The 18,234-nt window shown below is 30.6% G+C and overlaps 3 protein-coding genes across 3 annotated transcripts; 2 read left to right on the forward strand and 1 right to left on the reverse strand.

Annotated features, from left to right (window-relative positions):
• The first annotated feature begins 6,834 nt into the window (after positions 1–6,834).
• LOC126681514 (uncharacterized) lies at positions 6,835–11,762 on the forward strand. Its single transcript, XM_056105862.1, has 14 exons — positions 6,835–7,572; positions 7,672–7,779; positions 7,904–7,999; positions 8,082–8,174; positions 8,440–9,258; positions 9,337–9,540; positions 9,799–9,924; positions 10,006–10,101; positions 10,172–10,205; positions 10,410–10,536; positions 10,623–10,740; positions 10,823–11,343; positions 11,433–11,586; positions 11,742–11,762. The coding sequence occupies exons 1-14, from the start codon at positions 6,835–6,837 to the stop codon at positions 11,760–11,762; spliced, it is 3,255 nt and encodes a 1,084-aa protein (XP_055961837.1).
• A 560-nt stretch (positions 11,763–12,322) lies between these two features.
• LOC126683351 (uncharacterized) lies at positions 12,323–15,583 on the reverse strand. Its single transcript, XM_050379215.2, has 4 exons — positions 15,196–15,583; positions 14,841–15,025; positions 12,993–14,615; positions 12,323–12,863 (listed from the first exon to the last, which is right to left on the reverse strand). The coding sequence occupies exons 2-4, from the start codon at positions 15,021–15,023 to the stop codon at positions 12,447–12,449; spliced, it is 2,223 nt and encodes a 740-aa protein (XP_050235172.1). The 5' UTR covers positions 15,024–15,025; positions 15,196–15,583; the 3' UTR covers positions 12,323–12,446.
• A 496-nt stretch (positions 15,584–16,079) lies between these two features.
• On the forward strand, positions 16,080–18,090 carry LOC126683352 (peroxidase 7). The gene is made up of 3 exons (XM_050379216.1): positions 16,080–16,913; positions 17,092–17,434; positions 17,524–18,090. Exons 1-3 carry the CDS (start codon positions 16,104–16,106, stop codon positions 17,928–17,930), a joined length of 1,560 nt encoding a protein of 519 aa, XP_050235173.1. The 5' UTR covers positions 16,080–16,103; the 3' UTR covers positions 17,931–18,090.
• Positions 18,091–18,234: the final 144 nt, after the last annotated feature.

Raw genomic sequence — 18,234 nt, forward strand, 5'->3', positions numbered from 1 at the left:
TAGCTACGACATGAGACTTTCATCTAATTAGGACCGGAACGAAATATTTCATAAGCTTTGTTATAATATATAAAATAAAATATTAGGGTTTAAATATATAAAATAAAATGTTAGGGGAAGCAGGACGAAGCTAGAAATAATTTAAAAGGAAGTCAAATTTTTAGTATATCATAAATTAAAGTATCATTAGGTGTAGTTAAAAATATAAATTGGGCAACATATTAACAAAAGGAGAATTAATAAATAATTTTATAGTAATTTATGAACCATATTACTTAAGAAAAGAAAACAAAAGTTAGGCATTTATGTTACATGTATCGTCGACGGAGGAGGAAGTAAAACTAATAAAAAAAAAGGCCTAATCACTTAAAAACCCCTCAGCTTTAATTTTTTTTTTTCAATTTCACCCCGACGTTAAAAATTTGTCAAGTTCACACATTATGCTTGATTCATAATTTTACCAATTCAAAATACTTAAATTATAGAGAATAAAACAATTTCAACGCAGTCAGAAGCTAAAGATGACAATTTGTCTGCTTTGATATATCCCAAAGTTCACATGTAAAAAGTTGCAAGTTGAGCCCAATTTGAGATTTTAGGCTTTAAATAGTTGTACTTACAAAAACCTTTCTCCCATGTAGAAATTTCAGCACACAAAGTTTACACTAAAAGCAACGGGTGGTTGGTTTTAGCCAGCAAACATGAAGTTGCTAACACTTGTCAGTTAGAATGATGCACTCACAAGTCATAACTATTCATGATGCCAAAATACATTTTCTTTTTTATGAATAAAGATCTACTCCCTCTGTTTCAATTGAATTGTCCATTTTACCTTTATCACACAGTTTAAAAAAAACACTTATTGTTTATGAATTTTATAAAATTTCCTTTAATTTTCTTATCATACTCTTATTTAATATAGAGTTCATTTAAAAATTTACTTATTAGTGGATTTTTAAATAAGGACAATATAAAAAAGTTGAGTGTAAAAATTAGTTATTTTTTAAAAGTGGACAAGAATTTTGGGACAAAAACATTTCTCAAAGTTGACAACTCTATTAGGACGGAGAGAATATGAAAAATTAAAGAGAATATCACAAAAATACCACAAAAATGGCTCAACATTTCATACATTATCACTTAACTCCATTATTTATCATTCCTACCACAAAAGCACAAAAATTTACAACAAACACCATTCCATTAAAAAGGTGAGACATGGCAAACATGACATTATCTTAATAAAAAGAAATAAAAACAGCTAGCACATGTGATTGGCGTGTCAGAGCGCGTCAGAGCGTCAGCCAATAGCACGCAAGCATCAACAAATTATAGACACAGTTTTGTAATATCATCTGATACATCTCTGATACATCTCCGATACATCTCCGAGATATCATTGATACATTCTTCAAAAAGATAAAATTGACAGTTTTTTATTTATCTTTTAAAATATATTTTGATTATATATCGTATTTTACTATTCCTGTATATTTATAAATATAAAAAAATCCACAAAATTATTCAAAGATATATTTACAAAAATTAGAAAGTTAGTTTAATTAACTACAATAAATAATTATGTATCAACGATGTATCAAACAAATATATGTAAAAAATATATAGTGTGTAAATTTAATAAAAATGTATAAATTTAGTAAAAATGTATCTATCATGTATCTATTTAAATACATTTAACAAATATATCTATCGTGTATAAATTATGTATCAGCGATGTATCTATTAAATACATTTAAAAAAATGTGTCTATCATGTTTATATATATATTTTTTTATAGAATTTGACGATGATTTATTTGAATATATCAGATATGTATCCACGCTATAAATAATTATCCAACGATGGCAGTCCTTGAAACTATAGAACTTGACAAATCAGAAATGTATCAGCGATGTATTAAATATGTATCATATATGTATCAGCGATATATTAAATTATATGTTTGATAATTTTTCAATTTTTAACGTAATTTGACAATAGTCTTTTTAAATATGTATAAATTATGTATCAGATATGTATCACATATGTATCCGATATGTACCAAATATTTATCGAATATTTTGCATTTCTACTCATTTTTTTCCTTTCTTCCACCTTGGGCTTCCGGTCAAACCATAAAATCAAACCGATCGAATATAAACAAAACAATAAATATAATAATACTAATTGAAATGAAATAATTATTAGTTTTATTACATATATGTTTATAAGCTTTTTAAAATATAAAAATGAACCAATCGAATTATGTATCATGTTTAATATTTTTTTATAAATATCATGTATTATTATGTATCAAAAATGTATCACGTATGTATTCGAGATGCATTAAATATATATCGGAGATGTATCAAATATTTATCGAAAATTTTGCACTTATACTCTTTTTTTCTTTTCTTCCACCGTGGGCTTTCAGTCAATCATGAAAACAAACCGATCAAATATATATAAAAAAACAATAAATATAATAATACTAATTATAAGCTTTTTTATATATAAAAACGAATCAATCGAATTAGTCAGTTAATTTAATTAATGTATCAAATATGTATCTATCATGTATAAATTGTGTATTAGAGATGTATTAAAAATATATTCAAATTGCAATTAAATATAGTCGATTAGAAATCAATAAGCACTAGAAAAATTCATTTTAATTAGTATTATTACATATATGTTTATAAGTTTTTCTCAATATAAAAACGAACCAATCGAATTAGTCAGTTATTTCAATTAATGGATCAGATATGTATCTATTATGTATAAATTGTGTATAAAATGTGTATTAAAAAATATTCAAATTACGATTAAATGTGATCGATTAGAATTCAATAAACACTAGAAAATAACCTCAGCATCAATAACATATCCAAAAATGCACTATCTAACATTCAAAGATTAAATATTTATACTCAATTCATTAAAAATAAAATTAGAGATGTATCAAAAATGTACCGCAAATGTATCACAAATGTACCAGAGATGTATCCACTCTATTAACAATTTTCTAACGCCGGTCTTGATTTATCAGATTTTGAAAAATAAAATAAAATTGATTCATCTTGCAGAACTATAACAATAGAGGTATTATACTCATTTAACCGAATAAAAATTACAAATAAAAGTAAAATGAATTTAAAAAATGAATTTAATTTTATAACCAATCTAAAGTGAAGAGTAAGTAAAACAAGTAGGGAGCTTCACTGTTACCTTTTTTGCTTGTAAAGTGTCATTTCTTCTATCTTCCGGTATCATTTGAAAAAAAAACAAGTAGCAACAAAATTAGGCCATTGAAATTCATAGGTACACCTATCGAGTTCAAAGTCTAATAGCAAAAGTGCTATATAATGGTTCAGTAATTTTCACAAACAGGTATTCATTCATCCATACATACCACTAAAGATATTCATTATCCATATATACCACTAAAGACATTGAGTACCATCAATTTACTATTAAAAAAATGAAAGAGTATTAAAAAAATTCAGATGAATATATAAACATATAAGTGTATAACTTGTATTAAAAAAATAAAAGAGTCTCAGGTGCACCTTTTGGTGCAAATTTTATTTGTTCAGAATGACCCGCGCGTGATGCGCGGGTCATTTATTAGAGCAGAAATTTGTTAAGAATAGCATGTGCAGGTGCTAACATAGTGGGGACTTTTTTGGTCTAGTTGAAAACTTAAATGAGAGGTGGTATTTTATAAAATGAAAATTGTAACAAAGTAAATAAATCAATTAATATTGTATTATGTGAAATAGTGAGTTATTATTGTGGTTTTTTTGTTATTTTCTCAAATTAAAAATATAGCAAAAAAATATATTCAAAACTACTCAAGAGGCTACAATTTTGAGAGACGAATAAAAATGAGGTCACTGATGCGGAAATAAAATAACCAATTTTTTTTTTTAAATCCAAACCTGAATAAAGAAAACTCATATTACAAATTTTAAAATAAAAACCAACTTATGAAAACAGTTGAAAATCCATTCGTCTCGGTCACAGTTTTCTCTTCAAGAACTCTTTTATTTCCGCTCTTCCAAATTTTCCAAACTAGAATAAACCACAAAATTTCCCACAATTTCCATTATGAACCTCTCATAACCATATTTTGCCATTGTATAGAAAAAAAACTCACCAAAAGAATCCGGCACAACCCATGCCATATCTATTCTATGAAGAACACCACACCAAATACTCCTCACATATACACAGTGAAAAAAAAGATGGGACTGAGATTTCACAACATTACAAAGAGCACAAGATGTATTATCAAAAGAAATAATAAAACGCATAGCAAGGAACTCTATTACGCAAAGCAACCCAAATAAAAACGTTAATGCGAGGGGGTGCTGCCGATTGCCATACTCGAATAAAAGGCTTATAAACAATCATAGGAGCACCTGGACTTACCTCATTATCATCCAAATCCTCATGAATAAAAGAGCTCACATCAGCCTCATTAATAATCGGTAGAGCAGCCTCATTGGATGCCGAAGTAGCTGTTGAATTTGTAGCAGGGACAACCAAAATGGTTGCAGAAGCAGATGCTAAAACACCATCTGGGCCAAAAGATACAACATCATGTACATCACCCATACCATGAATATGATTAAAAACACTCTCAATAATTTCCAAAGAGACATTTCCAAAAGATCTACATTTCTGGACGACAACAAATTTACAAAAAGAAGCCGAAAAGTAAACAACAGAGGAAGAGTTCCAAGTAATTGCATCAACCCTCCTTCAATAAATCTTAATGCATTCAAATTATTCTGAAAATCTTGAAATAACAACAATTTCGACCCTCTCAAACAGCATCTCCACCTCTACTCATCTCGCCAAATATGATTAACAAAAGCACGCTTTTAAATACATAGAGTAAAACGTCTAAGAAATAATTCTAATGTGGTTCCATTTTCTATCCAATTATCATTCCACAACGCAACAAGCACCATCCCCCATCTTAAGACGAACATTATCTATAAAAACACCACTAATAAATTTATCATTGCAACAACTCTTTTTTTTTGGCTTAGTCATTCAAAGATATTTCATTTTTTCATTTTTTCAGTTTTTCTTTATTTTGTATTATATTTCAACCTTTCAAAGATATTAATTCTAATCTAATTTTGATAAGTATACATGTTGCAATTATAACGGCTTAATACATAGTTTGACCTCTGAACTTGTACCCTTTTACCCATCTAACCCCTAAACTTAACGTCTCACCTATCAAACCTATGAACTTGTTAAATAATCCGATTTGACCCCTGAACTTGATAAATATGCAAATATTGAACCCTTCGTGTCCACCTGTCACTTGAAACGTTCTAGAAGAAATTGTGTACGGAGGGGTTCAATGTTTACGTATTTATCAAGTTCGGGGGTCAAATCGGGTTATTTAACAAGTTCAGGGGTTCAATAGGTGAGACGTTAAGTTTGGAGGTTAGATGGGTAAAAGGGTACAAATTCAGGGGTCAAACTATGTATTCAGCCCAATTATAACCTACTCAATTTTTTTAAAAAAAGGCTCAAATGTCTTTGACATTTTTATTATTTATGACTAAACCTTTTAACTTAATTGATGGCAGTCTTATTTTACAAGTATTATTCATTAAAATAAAAGAAAAAGTTAGACCATAAGTAAAAAAAATTACAAATATGTGTAGTTGGCTACAATTGAAATGTATTTATTGAGATTAGATTAGAAATAACATTTTTAAACATAAATTAAAAAATTAAAAAAGATAAAAGATTAAAGATGAAATATTTTTAAGTGACTATATCTGTTTTTTAAAAAGGTTAAACCTATTTTAAATTTTTTAAACTATATGATTTTTTATTAGGGCTTTTTATATGTTTTACGGGTTTTTCCAGCCCAATATCTTTTATACGGGTCAAGCAATTTCTTTACTTTTCATACCGGGTTTTATTACTTTGTTGACCTAGAATTTTAAATTCTTATCTTTTTTACGGAATTCCTTCTCTTAGCTCTGAATTGGCGGTTTCTTTTTCTTTTTCCTCTGAAAATAGCGGTTTCTTTTCTTCTTCTCCACACGATTTCACAGTTGCGCACGATCTCCATTACTTCATTTCCATCTTTATTGCTTCTTTCTCGCTCAACTGTTGCTCCTCCGTTGTTAAATACTTGTGAGTTTCATTTTTTTCAATTAATTTTGCTACTGTAATAACCGGTAATTGCATTTTGATTTTATTGTCTTTGATCTTATTTCTTTCTTATTTATTTGCTTGATTTTGTTTATGTTAATGATTTTGAGGTTTTAATTGTTATTTTGTTGTTGCATGTTGCTTTTAATTTGTTCTATTTTAGTTTTGTTTACTTTTTTCGCTTTATGTTTACATTTTATCATTATTAAATTTTAATTAATGTAAGTTTTAACTGATTTAGGTTTAGTTTAGTTTGATTTTCTTATGTTATTGATTGTTAGGTTTTAACTGTTATTTTGTGATTTTATGTTGCTTTTACTTTGATTTATTTGCTTTTTTTTTAATTTTTTTTGCTTATGTTTATATGTTATGATTGTTAGGTTTTAATTGATTTAGGTTTTAATTTCCCAATCAATTTTTAATTTGAATATGTATTTGTTAATTTGTTATTTTGTTAAATTTAAAATCAGTTTATGTTTACTGCATGTTGATTTTTAATCTGGCTATTTATTTTGTTAATTTGTTAGTGTTTTAATTATAAGTATAGTCATTTCATTTTTAATTTTAAGTATTGTTTTGTTATGTTTATTTTTTTGAATTGTTGTTGTTTGTTATTTAGTTTGTTAACTTCATGTATTTATAATGCGGAGAAAGTCAGTTGGTCATAGACCGTCGAGAGGACTTCCGTCTGTTGCCATGGATTCTGATTCGCAATCTGTGGATAAAAGTGTGGATGAAACAATGTCGCAAGAAACTTTTATTGCTGGTGTTCTGAGGAATGAAGATTCTGAATCTATTCAGAATGAACCGTCTGTTACAATTGATTCTGAATTAGTTGATTCCGTTTTAAAGAGTCAAGGTGAAGTGTTGGAAAAAGCTACATCTGGTGTTGGAGAAATGAATGTAGCTGATGCAATAGAGCAGCGTAGTTCAGTGGAAAATTTTAAGGATGTATCTGAAAAGGAGGATTTAGTGCCTAAAGGAAATAAACCTAAAGTCGTTCGTGCTTTTGAGCGTCGAAGAAAGAGAGATGCTGTGGTTGATTCAAACCTTTTAAAGTCAGAAACTGTTGAAACTGAAGTTGCAACTGCTGTTCCAAAGTTAGCGAAGCAGCCTGTCCGTTCTTCTAAGCGTGTTAAGAGTAGTCCGAGTGTTGGTACTGATTCGATTGCTGTCGAACTTGCGAAATTAAAGGCATCGTATACCGTGAAAAAAGCAGTGAATCAAGTTTCTTCTGAAACTACTAACAGTCCAAGCCATGCTGTTAAACCTAACTCTCCTGAGAAAACTTTGAAGAAAAAGACCGGTGTTAAAAGAAAAGTTTCTTTTGAATCTACTGATTTGGATAGTGCTGCTGACAATGTAGACAATGTTGATAAGGTATTAAACTGTTTTTGTTTTTATTTTTTTATGTTGTTTTTATTATTGTTGTACATATATGTCTTAATTGTTTTTTGAAATCTTTATTTTCCTTTTCAGCAACCTGTTGTTCAGAAAAAAATCACTATTCCAACTTCTATTTTGAAAAAAAGAATTCCTCTTCAAAAGTCTGAATCTGAAGATGTTTCTGTTAATAAGTTAGTGAAGGTAAGTTATTAATATTATTTTTTTAATTTTTCTTGCTTTACAGTTGTGTTAAACATCTTTTTTGTTTTGGTATTTAATGTTTACATTCTGTTTAGTAAATGTTACTTTTATGTTAATTTCCTAGGCTGTGAATAGAAGATCAAGTTCTGGTGTTTTGAATAAAAAAACTTCTTCTGAAATTGTTGATACTAAAGAAGAACAAGCTGATGAGTGCTATAAGGTAATTTGAAATGTTAAATTATTTTTAAATATAATGTTTATTTTATGTTGATATTATGTTTACATTCTTGTATTTGTTACAGCCTGTGAAGAATAAGTCTCCTTCTTCTGCTGTTAAGAAAAAAGCTTCTCTTCAGTCACCTAAATCTGAAGTAGTTATTGGTGATCCCAGTCAGGTTATCTTTTGTTAATTCTTTATTTTTTTTCATTTTTTTAACTATTTTGTATATTTTTGTTTTTGAATATTTCGGTTTGTTAATATGATGTTGAGTTGCTGTTAATGTTATGTTGATATATTGTTTTTTCCAATGTAAATATTGTGTCTGAGTTTTTAACTTGCCATTTTTAAAAAAAATTTATGTATATTGACATTATGTTTAGTTGTTGCACATTGTTTTTGTTTATATACTATCTTATTGTATTTGCTATGTTTCTTAATAGATGTGGTCTCCCCGATGGAATCATACTCAATATTCTTCTACAAGGGTTGATCACTGTATGAAGCAGAAAGTTGTGGATAATTTGAAAAGGAATTTGTCTGAGGAGCAACTTAAACTGTTTAAGGAGACTTCTTTTGGTTTTGTTTTGGATTTGCCTGCTTTTAGTTTGCATGGTCAAGTGATACACTCTCTCCTGTCAAGACAGCTTAATCATCCGCAACGAGACGAACTTTGGATTGGTGTTAACAATTTAAGAATTAGATTCAGCATAGAGGAATTTGCTGTGCTAACTGGTCTGAATTGTGTTGGGGAAATTCAGAAGATTGTTGATGTTGATAAGACTAATTCTTTGGTCGAGAAGTATTTTGTTGGCGTATCCAAGTTGAACAGACAGTCCGTTACAGAGTGCTTTTTGTCTAAGCGATGGGAGTCGGACGAAGATGCTGTTAAAATTGCTTTTTTATATGTGTTAGAAATATATTTTCTGTCTGCTGTTGATGTTACTTTGGTGGAGCGGCACCATTTAGACATTATTGATTCCGGGGACTATAACTCATACCCGTGGGGTAAAGAAGTTTTTGCTGTCACTCTTAGGTCGTTTAAGAGCAAACATATTTGCCAAAAGCAAGAATATGGTTATTACAGAGTGGTTGGCTTTCCTATTGTCCTGCAATATCTGTTTTATGAGTGCTTCCCGACTTCAGATGGTGTTATTTCTACGAAGCTTGGCAGCTATATTCCAAGATGCTTGAACTGGAGTGTTGGCAAATCTGTGAATTTGAGTGTGTTGGACACTGAGTTTTTCAGTTTAGGGTCCAAGGTAATTTATATTAATTATAATGTTATCTTTGTTGTTTCCATTTTTTTTAAATGTGTTTTAACTGTTTTTTAAATGCAGCTGGAGTATACAAGGATTATACCTACCACTGATGAAAGGAATAGCTTAATGTTGGATGGCTTTTTTGGAATACAGAAGAAGCAAGCTGCTTCTGATAGAAGACAAAGTGTTGATGCTGTAGCTGATGATTTAATTGACACAAATGCTGTAAATCCTAGTCAATCAACAGGAAATCAACATAATCTTAACACTGTTTTTGAGAAGGTCTGTAACCTTGAGAAGCAAATTATGAGTATGAAATCTGAGCAGAATCATGTTAAGAAGCAAATGGAAGATTATCATGTTGATTTGAAAAAGGACATTTCAGAAGTTGGTGCTGCTCTTAACAGTTTTGTGATAAAGATGAACCAATTTTTTGAGAAATCAGCTGATGTTGCGGTATATTTTTAATTCATTTTATATATTGTTTTAATTTATTTTTAATATTGTGAATATGGTGTTTATTTTATGTCTCAACTTTAGCATGAGAGTGATAAAGAGCGTCGAAAGGACGATAATGAAGTCTTACCGCATAGAGTTGATGGTAAAGATAATGGTGATAAAGAAAAGCAAGAAGTGTCTGATAAATCTGCGTTTGTTGATAATCAGGTATGTATATTTTGATATTTTATTACCAGTTTATAATAATACTGTTACTTGTTTCTTATTTGTTTTTTGTTTTATATGAAGATATCAATGGAGGATTCAGATGTCGTTTTTACTGATTCTGAATTGGCTAGACTTGACGAGCAACTTGTTTCTATATATAGTACTCGTGAGGCTGATGTGAGTTTCTTGTAGTGTAATTGTAGTTGTATTTTTCAGTTTGGATATTTATATTTTGTTTTTTATATAGGCATTGTTATCAAGTCAAGCAGCTTCTCAACCTGGTAATGTTTTCTCATATTTTTTATCAACAAGTAGTTAACATGTTGTTAATATTTGTTTTAAATTTTATGCTTTTATATCAACTGAATATTAACACAATGTTAACAACATGTCAACATATATCCTACGTGTTATTGATTTGTCTTATAGTCAATTGAGATATTTCTGCACATATAGTTTTTGATAATGTGTTGATTTTTTTACAGTTGTGAATGTAGCTTCATTTGAAGATTATCCGTGCCCTTTTATGGATAATGAGTATAGCTTGCTAGATGCTTATAAAGATTGTGAAATCTTTAATTGGGTTGAACAAGGATTTAATAAGAAGCTTCGGTAATTTAATTGTATTACCTTTTTTAATTAATTTGTTTTTTTTTCATGTCAATTAATTTACTGTTGATTATTTTTTTGTTTATTAGAATTTTTACCGGTAGATATGGTGTAATTGATCCTCCTTTTAAGTTTGCTGGCGAACTACAAGCGAAGAAGAAATGGCTGCATACATTAAATTTTGTGGGCTGTGAACTCTCTACATCTGTAAGTTTAATTTTGTTTTGTTTTTATGCATTAATTTTTTTATTCTAATTTAAAACTTTGTTGATTTTTTTTTCTGTGACAGCATGTTGATACTGTCTTCCACTATTTGAGAAAGAAGAGTGTATTGTTGAATATCCGGAAGCCAAATTTTACAACTGCAGACTCTAGTTTTGGTCAGATTTTGGAGGCAGAATATCGATCTTTTCTTGCTGCCGGTTCGAAGGCTATTGAAATTAACGCCAGTAATACGATTCTTGAATATTACGTGGGTCAAGGGTGTGGATACTCAAAGCCATGGACTGAAATCGATGATCTTCTCATTCCTATCATTGTTACAGATCCAAATCATTGGATTCTGGCGCGTGTTAACTTTGAAGATTGTAAGGTTTATGTTTACAATTCGATGAAGAGTCCGACGATGGATGCCATTGTTCACAATTATATGCAAGCTTACATCCATTATCTTCCCAAATTTCTGAAGAACATGGACTTTTATTCAACGAGGACTAGTTCTAGTTCATTTGCTCTTACTTCAAGTTTGGACAGCAGATACGAGTCATTTTCATATGAAAATGTTCCCTATATGCCAGTTCAAAGTGACAGGTCAGTTCTTTTGTTTTTTGTTTCTACATTATTTGTTTTTATGTTGATTTTTTTTCCGTATTTTTAACTTGTTTCATTTTATTATGCAGCGATTGTGGTGCGTTTGTCTGTTTATTTGCGGAGCATTTCATAAGTTCTAAGAGAATTCCTTCTACATTTTCATTAATGGAAATGGAAACGTACCGTAATAGGCTTGTTCAAAGCTTGATTAAGTATGGGAGGTGGAAGCAAAGTGTGAATCTTGTAAGTGATGGTGAAGAAGAAGCAGGACCTCGAAAAGATTTGAATGCATAGAAAAATATAGGTTGTTGGTTCTGTTTTTATTTTTAGTATTTTGTTATTTTTGTTATGTTATTCTGAATTTGAATCATACGCTGTTTTTTTTTTTTTGTTTTCAGAATGTTGATGTTATTACTTGATTATATTTTAAGTTTTTATTATATATTTAGTTGATTGATGTATCTTTTTTTACTATTTTTGCTCATTAACAAATTGAATTAAATTGTATTATTTTATCCCGCTATTAACATTTTTATCAAAATGTTAATGTTAGTTTATTAACACTAAAGTAACACATAATCAACAGCATTTTAACATAGCTTTTAAAAAAGACAAAATGTTAATGTTAGTTTATTAACACTAAATTAACACATAATCAACAGCATTTTAACATAGCTTTTAAAAAAGAGCAGTGTGTTTTTTCATTCTATTTGAATATTTAAGTACAATACTTTACTACTATTATTTATTAATCTTACTAATTATCAACATGAGATTAACATAATAGTAACACAAGGTCAACATTAATATGTTAGTTTATGATATTTTAGTTTATGAACAATATGTGAACCATCCATAAATGTGGTAGTTTATGATATGGTTTTTTATGAACAATTTATGAACCATCCATAAAATGGTAATTTTATGATTTGACAAATTTTTCCATTTGAAAATACTAATTATCAACATGAAATTAACATAATAGTAACAGAAGGTCAACATTAAATGTAAAATTTCAGCAAAAGTCATATTGTTTTATGAAATATATGAAATGAATTCAAAGTATTTTTATTTAATACAAATAAATCTTTCCTGAATCATAATCATCTTCTGCATGTTTTTTTATTGTGTCCCGTCTTCTTGCAAGCTCCGCATTTATTTTTTGACTTTTTTTCATTTCCTCCCAATATGCGCTTCTTTTTTGGTCTGCCAGATTTGGTTCTTGATTCAGGAGGCAGCACGATTATATCTTTTATTTCTTGCGGCGTATTCCATGTTGATTTATTTGTCATAGGATATACTGTGTGGTTGTACGTGTTGACGTACGTTTCCTTCATGTAGTATTTGGAACAATAGAGCAAAGGGTCCTTGTTGTATTTCCTTATAACAGCAACTGCATGTGCGCAAGGAATTCTATCTGTTTGAAACCTTCTGCAGCAACATGTTCCTGTTTCCAAATTAACCGAGAAGGGTGTTTTTGTTTTAGTCACAGTATATATATTGTCATTTGCTGGGCTGACCTGATAACAAAGAATTCAGTTAAAAAATCAACACATGATTTGATAGATCAACAATATATTAACAACAAGTCAACAACATATTAACATCAAATCAACAACTTATTAACAAATTTTAATTTTTAGAAATACCGTTAGATGCAGAGATCGAATGTAGTTTTCATTCAATATATCTTCAGCTACTTTTGACATATCTGTCTTTAATGATCTTGCACAAATTCTGTTTGCATGAGTCCATTTTTGCACAAGGGAACGTAGAAACTCAAGCATGGTCGTTATAGGAAGTTCTCTTGCAGCTATGTTTGTTGCATTTAATGACTCAGCAATGTTTGAAGTCATTGTTGAATACCTGTTGTTGGTGGAATAAAGTGTTGTCCATTTTTCGAAACCAACGTCATTTAGGTACTCCCTTATCTTTGGGTCAAATTTGTCAAGTTCTTCCATGTGTTTCCCAAACTGCTCAAGCGTATATGCTTTTGCTGCCCCAAAAAAGTGCTCTCTGATTTCACCTTTTGCTCGTCTATATCTTGCTTTGACATTGTTAAAAAGATGGTAAGTACAGATTCCATGATGTGCTTCCGGGTATACTTTTTCAATTGCTTTTTTAATACTGTCGTGTCGATCTGAAATGATGCACATTCCCTCTCTCACACCAAATGTTTCTCTAACTTTGTTGAAAAACCATTCCCACGAAGCATCATTTTCTGAATCTACGACACAAAATGCTAGAGGAAAAATTTTATTTGCAGCATCTTGAGTTGCTGCCGTTAGAAGCGTTCCTCCGTAAGCTGCCTTTAGGAACGTACCGTCAACAACAATTACTGGTTTGCAAAACCCCCAACCCTGAATTGATGCATTCAACGATATGAAAACATAAAGGAATCTCTCTTCTTTTGTTTCCAATTCAGCTACAGAACCTGGATTTGTTGATTTGAGCGCATGTAGATAAGAAGGCAGTAATCGGTATGATTCAGCTGGATTACCCCTTGTAAGCTCTAATCCCTTTTCTTTTGACCGCCATGCTTTTTGGTACGTCAGTTCGACTCCATACTCTTTCTTCATGTCTCTAATAATATCGGCCGGCGTATAAACAGTTTTGAAGTTTGCATACTTATCTTTTACAAAATTTCCAATTAAATCTGACGTGGCTTGTCTTTTATCAGCCATTCTCTCTCCCACTTTGCAGCTGTGCACCTTGTTGAATTTTCGCACGATAAAGACATTTGATCTTTTATTTCTCGAAGATCTCAGTTTCCATTCACACTCTGGTTCATTGCATATTGCTATATATTCAATCTTGCACGACTTGTAAGATCTGAATTGGAAATGATTGTTGATTGCATAAATGCTTAATATAGTCTTCAACGTGCGCTTGTCTTTGTATTTCTGCCCTTCTTCTATTTCTATCGCCTTTACTTCATCAATGACCATATTCTCTACGTACGGGCTCTCGACTTCTTGATCTTCATTTAACAAATTTCCGACATTTGTTGCATATTGAAACATGTTTGAAACCGACTCTGAATTATCAATATTTGTTGAGTTGTCTTGCTGTTGACAAACTTCTGCATTTCTGTTGATGTTTTGTTGTGTTGATCTCGATGATGAAACATATAATGATATATCTCTCATTTTTTTTTCAATTTCAATGCAAAGTGGAAACTGTGTTGGATCTGATTGTTTGCTTTTCATCTGGAAGTAGAATACTAAAGCATCATTATCTTGTATTATTAGCGGTGGATAATCTGGTTTAACCTGTATAAATTTTAAAATAAACAAAGTTTAAATATAGATCAACATGTTGTCAACATGAAGTCAACAATAAAACACTACATATTTGAAAAATTATATAACATTAATACATCATTAACATAATATTAACAATATGTAAACATAATAATAGTAATTATATTCTTACATGATTTTATCAACACAAATTTTAATAAGTTTGTATTGAAAGAATTAATAAATTTACTTTACCTGATACTTGATTTTCAGATTTTCTTCTTCTAAATTCACTTGTAGCTGGTTTGCCAATAATTGTTCAAGATTATTCATACTAGAATCTTTTGGAATAAGAAGTCCCTTAACAGAAAAATCTGTATACTGGAGTTTATCATTCCAATAGCCATTATACTGAATAAAAGTTGCAATTGTATCCATTCCTGATTGAAAGTCAACATTCAAATAAAAAATCAACATTGTTTCAGTTTATAATGTAGTTTAAGATTTTGTTTTAGAATTTCAATTATTACGTATGTTTATATATTTAATCAACATTACAAATACATTAATATCAAAATCTACAAGAAGAAAGTATAAATTTGAGTCTTACTGCTTATGGAGATCTATATTTTCTCGATTTTTCAAACTGTTGATGAAGATGAATAACAGTTGGCTGTAAGATCTTATCTGAGAGAGAAAAACGCCGATCTGAAGATTAATTTGATATTTCAGTGTAGAAGAACACGAATTGAGAGAGATAAAAGTTGAGGGAGAGGAGCTGAGAGAGATGAGCTGAGAGAGATGAGCTGAGAGCGAGGAGAGAAAATCTAATTGTGATGAGAGAGAAAATTAGTTGATTTATGAGGGTTTGACTTGGTCAGCTTATATATGACATCCGTATAAAAGTTATAATTTTCAGCGCTGACGGTAGTTTTCATATTGAAAACTATGGGCCGTATAAAAGTTATATTTCTACAAAAGATGCATGTTTCTGTAAAAAGCCCTTTTTATTACCTGGTCCCTCATCTTTAATTTTGCATTAGAGGCCCCAAATTCTTTTTTTTAAAATAATTGGATCTTTAAATTTCTACTTTTTTCAGTGATTAGGTCATTTTCCGTTCCTTAAAAGGACCCAATTGACAAAAAAAAATAGAAGTTTAAAAACTGGAGAAGACAAAGTTAAAGATGAGGAATCAGATAATTAAAAGTCGTATAATTTAAGGATCCAAAATGGACTTAACCTTTTAAAACTAATTACAAAATGATATGCAAGTCAATCATTATTATTTATACATAAAACAAAATGTTGATTGATACAACAATAAAATCATTATTCCATTAAACTCAATTCTACATGGGAGCATGTCATTCATAATATTGAGGAAATGCCTCTCACGTAGTTCTCTACCTAATCAATAAAATATAACATGTTTCTTTCAATACATAAATATGCCCATTTACTATATAAATCAATACATTTTTGTAGATCCATACTCAATCACTTAATCCATAAACACCATGAAGCTCCTCATTTCTTTAGTTTTTCTTCTCTTAGCTTTTCAGCTGATTTCAGCCTCTCAGTATTACCCTGATAATTCATCACCTCAGCGACAGTATCCCGAAAATAATGCTGATCAGAATCAAAAGGAGCCTGGAAATTACTCAGAGCAACCTGCAAACTACTCCGAGCAAAAGAAAACGCAGCCTGAAAATTTTTCGGATGAAAAGGGGCAGTCAGGAAATTATTCTGAGGAAAAAGAAGAGAAACCTGTAGATTATGCCAAGCATAATGAGTCACAGCCTGCAGGAAATTATGGCCCTGAAAATTCATCACCACAGCCACAGTATCCCGAAAATAATGCTGATGAGAATGAAAAGAAGCCTGGAAATTACCCAGAGCAACCTGGAAAGTACTCCGAGCAAAAGAAACCGCAGCCTGAAAAGTATTCTGAACAAAAAGAAGAGAAACCTGAAGATTATGCCAAGCATAATGAACAGAAGCCTGCAGAAAATTACTCGAAGCAAAAGGAAGAAAAGCCAGAAAATGATGAACAGTCTGGAAACTATTCTGAGCAGAAAAATGAGAATCCTGAGAATTATTCTGAAGAAGAACAAGGAGAAGAATACGGCGACGGACCTTCACTCACCATTTCAACTTTGCTTGATGGCTTGCCTTCTTTGGATGATTTGCTATCTTTTGTTCATTATCATAGAAGCTGTCCAAAAGCTGAATCTATTATTAACAGAAAAGTCAAAGAATGGTTCAAGAAGGATTATACTGTTGCTGCTGCTCTACTAAGGTTGCACTTCCATGATTGTGCTGTCAGAGTAAGATTTTATAACACTTACTTTCAGTTTCATTATTGATTTATTCATTCATTCATTGATTTTATTTAAATAATATTAGATTTACTCCAAATATGGTCCAAATTTATATTTATTTTAAAACATAAGTTTTTGACATAAATATTGAAAGCTAATTCAATTAATAAAATGACTTCAATAGGGGTGTGATGCATCAATTCTGTTGGACTATGAAGGAAGTGAAAGAAGAGCAGAAGAAAGCAAAAGCCTAAGAGGATTTGAAGTGATTGATGAAATCAAAGCAGAGATTGAGAAAGTTTGTCCTAAAACAGTCTCTTGTGCTGACATTCTTACGGCCGCCGCTAGAGATGCTACTGTTCTTCTTGGCGGTCCGTATTGGATGGTGCCCTACGGAAGGAAAGATGGCAAAGTTTCTGTTTATACGGAGACAAGATTAGTCCCGACGGGTCTTGAAAATATTACAACTCTCATTGAATTCTACCAGTCTAATGGCCTCAATGTTGTTGATTTGGTTGTTCTTTCAGGTGAACTTTCCCATCTCATCTCATTTTGTTGTCCATTATAATATAATCGAGTTGAGCTAACTCGTAACCTATTCGAGTCTGTTTTTCAGGTGCACATACAATTGGCAGGGCAACATGCGGATCAATTCAACACAGGCTATACAACTACGAGGGAACAGGCAAGCCAGACCCGTCACTTGACACTAAATATTTGAACTTCTTGACAAGAAAATGTAGGTGGGCATCTGAATATGTTGATCTTGATGGTTCGACTCCAACTACATTTGATAACGAATACTATCAGAATCTTCAGAAGAATATGGGGCTTTTAATGTCGGATCAATTGCTTTACTCCGATCCTAGAACTGCTCCTCTCGTTGACACATTTGCGTCTGCACCTGAAGTTTTCTATCACCAGTTTGCTGTTTCTATGACAAAGCTTGGCAACATCCTTATCCCTTCTGTTCTTGATGATGGGGAAATTCGAACCTTTTGCGGTTCTGTTAACTCTTACTAGATATAGGCTTTTGATCTTTTGTTTTTATATAATACATATTGGGTTCATTTTATTGAATAATTCTCCAAGATTTTGGTGATTGTTCTGTTGTTGTTTATTCACAAAAGTGAAAATCTTGTTCATCAATCTAATACAAATTCAAAGTTGTTTTGATCGATCATTCTTTCTTGTATTGATAGTATCATAGCAGTATTTTTTATTTTGGATAGATGATAAATTATAAAGTAAAACCAGGATTGGAAGGGAAAAATGATCCGAAATAAATAATCAATCACCAGATTTTATCAAGAATTCTATGCATCTA

The sequence above is a fragment of the Mercurialis annua genome, linkage group LG5 (genome assembly GCF_937616625.2).
Source record: "Mercurialis annua linkage group LG5, ddMerAnnu1.2, whole genome shotgun sequence".
Classification (NCBI taxonomy): Eukaryota; Viridiplantae; Streptophyta; class Magnoliopsida; order Malpighiales; family Euphorbiaceae; genus Mercurialis; species Mercurialis annua.

What these genes read in the sequence shown, in the direction of transcription:
- LOC126683352 (XM_050379216.1), top strand. Translation starts at nt 16,104, where the DNA reads ATGAAGCTCCTCATTTCTTTAGTTTTTCTTCTCTTAGCTTTTCAGCTG. An exon ending in TCCATGATTGTGCTGTCAGA is followed by an intron (nt 16,914 to 17,091) that starts GTAAGATTTTAT and finishes TGACTTCAATAG; the next exon opens with GGGTGTGATGCATCAATTCT. An exon ending in TGATTTGGTTGTTCTTTCAG is followed by an intron (nt 17,435 to 17,523) that starts GTGAACTTTCCC and finishes TCTGTTTTTCAG; the next exon opens with GTGCACATACAATTGGCAGG.
- LOC126681514 (XM_056105862.1), top strand. Translation starts at nt 6,835, where the DNA reads ATGCGGAGAAAGTCAGTTGGTCATAGACCGTCGAGAGGACTTCCGTCT. An exon ending in TTATTGGTGATCCCAGTCAG is followed by an intron (nt 8,175 to 8,439) that starts GTTATCTTTTGT and finishes GTTTCTTAATAG; the next exon opens with ATGTGGTCTCCCCGATGGAA. An exon ending in ATAGTACTCGTGAGGCTGAT is followed by an intron (nt 10,102 to 10,171) that starts GTGAGTTTCTTG and finishes TTTTTTATATAG; the next exon opens with GCATTGTTATCAAGTCAAGC.
- LOC126683351 (XM_050379215.2), bottom strand. Translation starts at nt 15,023, where the DNA reads ATGGATACAATTGCAACTTTTATTCAGTATAATGGCTATTGGAATGAT. An exon ending in ATCTGAAAATCAAGTATCAG is followed by an intron (nt 14,616 to 14,840) that starts GTAAAGTAAATT and finishes AAATTTATACAG; the next exon opens with GTTAAACCAGATTATCCACC. An exon ending in TTCGATCTCTGCATCTAACG is followed by an intron (nt 12,864 to 12,992) that starts GTATTTCTAAAA and finishes CTTTGTTATCAG; the next exon opens with GTCAGCCCAGCAAATGACAA.